At 39.5% G+C, this 5,162-nt stretch overlaps 1 protein-coding gene across 1 annotated transcript; it reads right to left on the bottom strand.

Moving 5' to 3' along the window:
- Positions 1–1,578: 1,578 nt before the first annotated feature.
- LOC139727951 (allatostatin-A receptor-like) lies at positions 1,579–2,856 on the bottom strand. The gene has a single exon (XM_071638926.1). The coding sequence runs from the start codon at positions 2,854–2,856 to the stop codon at positions 1,579–1,581; it is 1,278 nt and encodes a 425-aa protein (XP_071495027.1).
- Positions 2,857–5,162: the final 2,306 nt, after the last annotated feature.

The following is a 5,162-nucleotide window of genomic DNA, read 5'->3' as shown; positions in this document are numbered from 1 at the left end:
ATTGCTGAAAAGCATATACTATTTTGTTTTTTTAACATGTAATGACAACTTAATTGCTCTGACCCAATTGACCACTTTTTTCAATTGTATATTGACTTGTTCAACAAGAGCATCAATAAAATTATGGGCATGAAAAACGCTAGTATCATCAGCAAAATGTATAAAGGAAGTTCGTCAGATACCGAAGAAAATAATTGATATGTATATGATGAATAACAGCCGCTGCGGCCCTAAAAGACTTCCCTGTCGATCACCACACTTAACATCTCTTAACTGAATTATTATCTTTAATTGAAACTCTTTTTTTTTTTGATATCTCAGACATTTCAAAACCGAATTTCATCAAATGAATTTTGAATTTCTTTTGGAATGGTATGCTTTTTAATACTATTTCATAAGTGGTTTCGAATCATCTTGCAAAAACTTAAGATTTGAATTCCCACCTCACCCAAAACTATTCGATCCCTTTAACGATCATCATTTGCAACGATAACAAGATAGGACATATGAGGCCTTTGGACCGCTTCCGCGGTGGCAGTGATAGTGACCAGAAGTATCTCTGAATGTAGTCCAGAATCTGGAGGACGTTGGAAACTGTCCCGATTAACCACGGACATTGTAATCGTGTGATGTTCGTTATTCCGAAAGATTGTTGATGCGGAAATAAAGTAAGGTTCGTTACTACGAAGATTCGATAATCCGAAAATGAAATAAGGTTTCTTTTTCCGAGCGAAAGTGAAAAAAATTGCGAATTATAACGAACTTTCAGAACCGATTAAAAGTGCGAACTAACGAACCTTCGGAATTATGAACCTTATTCGCGTTGGGATGAACTAAGCTTTGGAAAAACGAACCTTCTTTGATTTCAGAATAAGCGAACTGTAACCAATAAATCTGGGTTAATAGATTCCTGAAGTTTAATGCATTCGTAAAGGAGTCTATAACATGATGTCAGACAAGATCTGCAGAAAGAGGATTGAAAGGCTCATCCTTTTCAAGAGGAAATCCACCTAAAAAGAAAACTTCAAAGAAAGAGGATTAAAAAATCCCTATAGAACGTTCCAAAAATGACAGAAATCAGATTAGAAATCAGGAATATATGACGTTTTGAAATTTCGCATTTTTTGCAAAAATTTCTTGACCAGTCCTTATGAATATTCATTCCAGTGAGCGAGTTGATGATGTTATGCCCTCACATTATCATAGCTCATGTATGTTACACATGAAATTCAGAGTCAAGACACACTTTTTTCTTCGCTTCTTTTTTTTTTCATTCTGTTCTAGTTGTGTTTCTGCTCCTGCATACGTAGCCAAAATAGTTATGGGCTGGATAAGAGTAGATAAAGTGTCTTTCTTCTACCTTTAAGTTCATTTGATTCTTGATTTTTTTTTTACTTGAGTTTAGTTTGTCGTTCATTTACTTTACATGAACTTAATGAAAACAATGAGGTGCATCTATAGGTAAAGGTGATAAGTGCTAGAAGTTCTTCTTGTTTTTATGTTTTTAGTAGATTCCGGCGTTCCCCAACGCGAACCGGTCTCTTTTCTTCATTTCGGCTAAAATTCATATAATTTCCACTAAACATTTTTGACATGGCTATTCCTGGTTGATTCTTCCTGAAAACCGAAAAGGGCGTTACTGCTTATTTTCGTGCCGGTGAAGAATTTTACGAGAGCTGCGCGGAATTGAGCGTTCCAAACCAAATACACGATGGGATTGGCGCAAGAGATAAACAGGGCCAGCACCGTAAGCACACGATCAACTGGTCCATAGAGAAAGCTGGGTTCAAGAACGTGCAAGTTGTACAGGAAAAAAGCAGTTTCGTTCGGACCCCAGCTCAAAATGTAGATAATGATTACAATCAGGAGCATTCCCAAAATTCGATTCATGGCCACAAGATGTCTGAACGATGCAGTAGAATGGTCGCCATGTTCGCAGGTCCCCGTAAAACGTTTAGATTGCACGTAGAGAGTACGAGCAGCTAAGAGCTGTGTTATTAACATTGTTGAGGCGGGAATCAAAAAGCTGAAAATGAAAGTAGCCAGTGCAAGGACGATTTGTCCCGCATAAGTTGCATGCTCCACTTGGCAAGAACTCGACGCCTTGCCGACGCCGTTGGAGAGAAGGAGCTCGAAGGGTAACGCCGTAGCGGCAAACCAGATGAAAACGAGACCAAGAATCACTTGTTGGCGTCTTTTGTAGCGGCTCCAACGGATGGGGTGGACCACTGCGGCATATCGCTCCAGCGATGCGGCAGTCAGCGTGAAGATTGAGCTCAAGATGCTTACCCACAGGAAGAATGAGGTGAAAATAAATCGGCAGTACATTTCCGCAGAGGCCGTTTTTGGGACACGAACAGCGACCGGGATCGGGAATATGAAGACGGACGTGAGAAAATCCGCCGCGGCAAGATTCCCGACGAGAGTGTCGGCAGAGCTTCTTTTCAAACCGCGACGCAACAGAACCGCCATGACAAGAGCATTCCCGCCAATACCGAGCACGGAGAGGAAAGCTTGGATTTCAATTCGCAATGACCACGTGATCGGCTGCCACATCCAATCAGCGTCGATAAAAAGTGTGGTATGAGTTTCACTGCTCCGCTGTGATCTAATGTCAACATAATGCGTTGTATCGGTGTGATCCTCTCCGGGCATGTAAGACGAACGTGCATTCTCGGCGTCCAGCGACAGTATGCTCGTTTCCAACTCTGCAGCAAACGTTGGCCGTTGGTAAAATGTAGTTCCTAGACCGTTCCTTGATGTTGCTGTCAAATTTCGAGCTGTGACATGAACTGCCGGTGTCGGAGCTGTTCCTGCTTCCTGATAGTTTATAAACATTGGGTTCTGAGCAGACATCGTGCAAGGCGTAACTATCAAGGTGATGAAAATGACCAATAGGCCTACATCCAGTGTAGCCATGTTCGGTCGACTCCAACTGACCATGAAGAAGTTCACCGATTTCTTTTCTTTTCTTTTTTTTTTTCAAACCTGGGGAGACCAAATTTAGGCAAGAAATTGTGAACGAGTATCCGAATAGGTTGAGCATTCAACTTGGTGTGTGTGTGTGTGTGTGTGTTTAGATTGGTTGTATGATGCTGATGATCAAGATCATCACCAACCAACACTAATAGACTTACAGCAGTTTGATGGTAGGTTTGGATTCAATAGGCGTTTCACAAGCGTCCTAACGGAAATGAACAATCATACATGTGAACACCGCTTGGCTGTAAAACAATCGACCCAAATGACCTCTCGGCAATTGTTGCATTTTCTTTTTTGAGAAACGAAAGAAATACAAAATGATTATATTTTAGCGTGCTCAGAAAATAAGTGTGGCAAAACAAGGCCTCTATTATAATAATGACAACCTATTACACTGAAAGACATGGGATACTTGGATGCATCAAAACGCTACCAAAAGCGAAAGATATGGAGATATTAAGTATCCTATAAATCCTAATAACGTTCCGTTCCTTGTTTGGTAAAAAACAAAAACACATTTTATTCCTTCAGATGTACTGAAAAATTGTGTTCAGAGCTTGTAATTTGAAATATGTGAAAAAAGGGATGAATAGTAAACATTGATATAGTAATGATACAAAGTATTTTAGTTTTCTTTTAATAGGAAATATTTGCTTCCCCTGAAGCTTTTGACAGCATTTTCAAATCGTCCTGGGGCTCTTTCAAAGAAGAGTTTACAGTTCGTATCATGTGCCAACAGAAGTAAAGGCGATATACTATTCATAAAAAAGGAAGTATTACAGGAATAAAGAAAAAAATAATAATGCGTACTATGGGTGTGCTGGAAAAAGGGAAAATGAAAGGGAAAGTACTTCTATTTCTTCCTCAAGAATGTCTCATCACAAGTGAAACACGTGAAAGTGATACGAATTGTATTTTGTAGGACATTATTCGGATATAAATGTGTATGCTCTATTTTGAGAACAGACATATGAAAACACAATTGATAAAGCGCTGAAGATTCCCCAAATTACAAATTATTAGGTATATCAGGCAAAAAGCCGGAAATGGTGTTTTTTTTCTATATCAATGTATGTATGCATGTAAAGTATAATATTCATGTAATGTGTTGTATGTGTGTGTGTGTGTTTTGACAGTTTTGTTCCTCGTAGATTTGAAATTTGGTCTCTCTCACTGTAATATCGGTTTGGTCAGTAGAAACTGTATCAGCAAGTTAACGAATAGTTGCTTGTTTTTGTTGTCACGAAACAAATGGAAATCTACGCAGATTTATGTAAGTAGAGTATACATTTAAGCAATTGCAGTTTTAAGGAGAAATTCTAGGAGAATGTGAAGCAGAAGGTATCAGATTAAGAGAAGACAAATAATTAAAAGAGTGGTGAATATACCGTCATACGTTACCTCAGCAAAAAAGTCACCGAGACGCGGAGGGTGCTTGTATCAACCAAGCGCTGTTAACAAGGCGTTTAATGAATGTGAATCAAAATTATGGAAATCTTTTTGGCACACCACCAGACCTCCAAGATGTGCTGGAGAGTCGATTTGAACGCACCTTGAAATCTCTTCCAGATTAGAAACATTTAGGAAAGACCAGTGTCAGCATTTGAAAAGTAAACTGCCGTTCACCGCATCTTATACCAGTTCTTATAAAGTGTGTTATTCTTTTCAACACTGTTCAAGAGTTTGCCAAGTAAATGGCTTTAAAAGTTACAAAACATGGCTCACAATGACCCCAGCCAAGAATTCTTCTCGTTTTCAGCAATTTTGAAAGAGGGAGTCGAAATCAAGTAGCTATTGCGGGAAAAAAAAATCTGGTTTTGAGTAAGTCGTTGTTTTCGAGCAAGGTAAGACGGTAGGTAGACTGTCATACAAAGACCATTAATACATTGAATGGATTTAAATAAAGTGTCATTGACTTAGCGAGACAAGGATAAAAGTTGAAACATTCTTTGAAAGACATAACATTGGTTGCTTGTGGATATTTATATGTGTGTGTGTGTGTGTGTGTGTGTGTGTGTGTGTGTGTTTGTGCGGGGGGGGGGGGGGGGGGAGTATAAAGCCCCCGTTCCACTATGCCATTCTCGCTACGATTTGACAATTTTCTCAGGTCGGGAAGGATCGGGTAAAACCTGAGCCGATCTGGACACAGTACGATGTTAGAACGCTCTAAGTACGCTGCA

Source organism: Diadema antillarum, unplaced genomic scaffold (assembly GCF_040938485.1).
Source record: "Diadema antillarum isolate AM-2024a unplaced genomic scaffold, OU_Dant_1.0 scf00000018, whole genome shotgun sequence".
NCBI classification, from domain to species: Eukaryota; Metazoa; Echinodermata; class Echinoidea; order Diadematoida; family Diadematidae; genus Diadema; species Diadema antillarum.
This window is presented reverse-complemented; position numbering and strand designations above follow the sequence as displayed.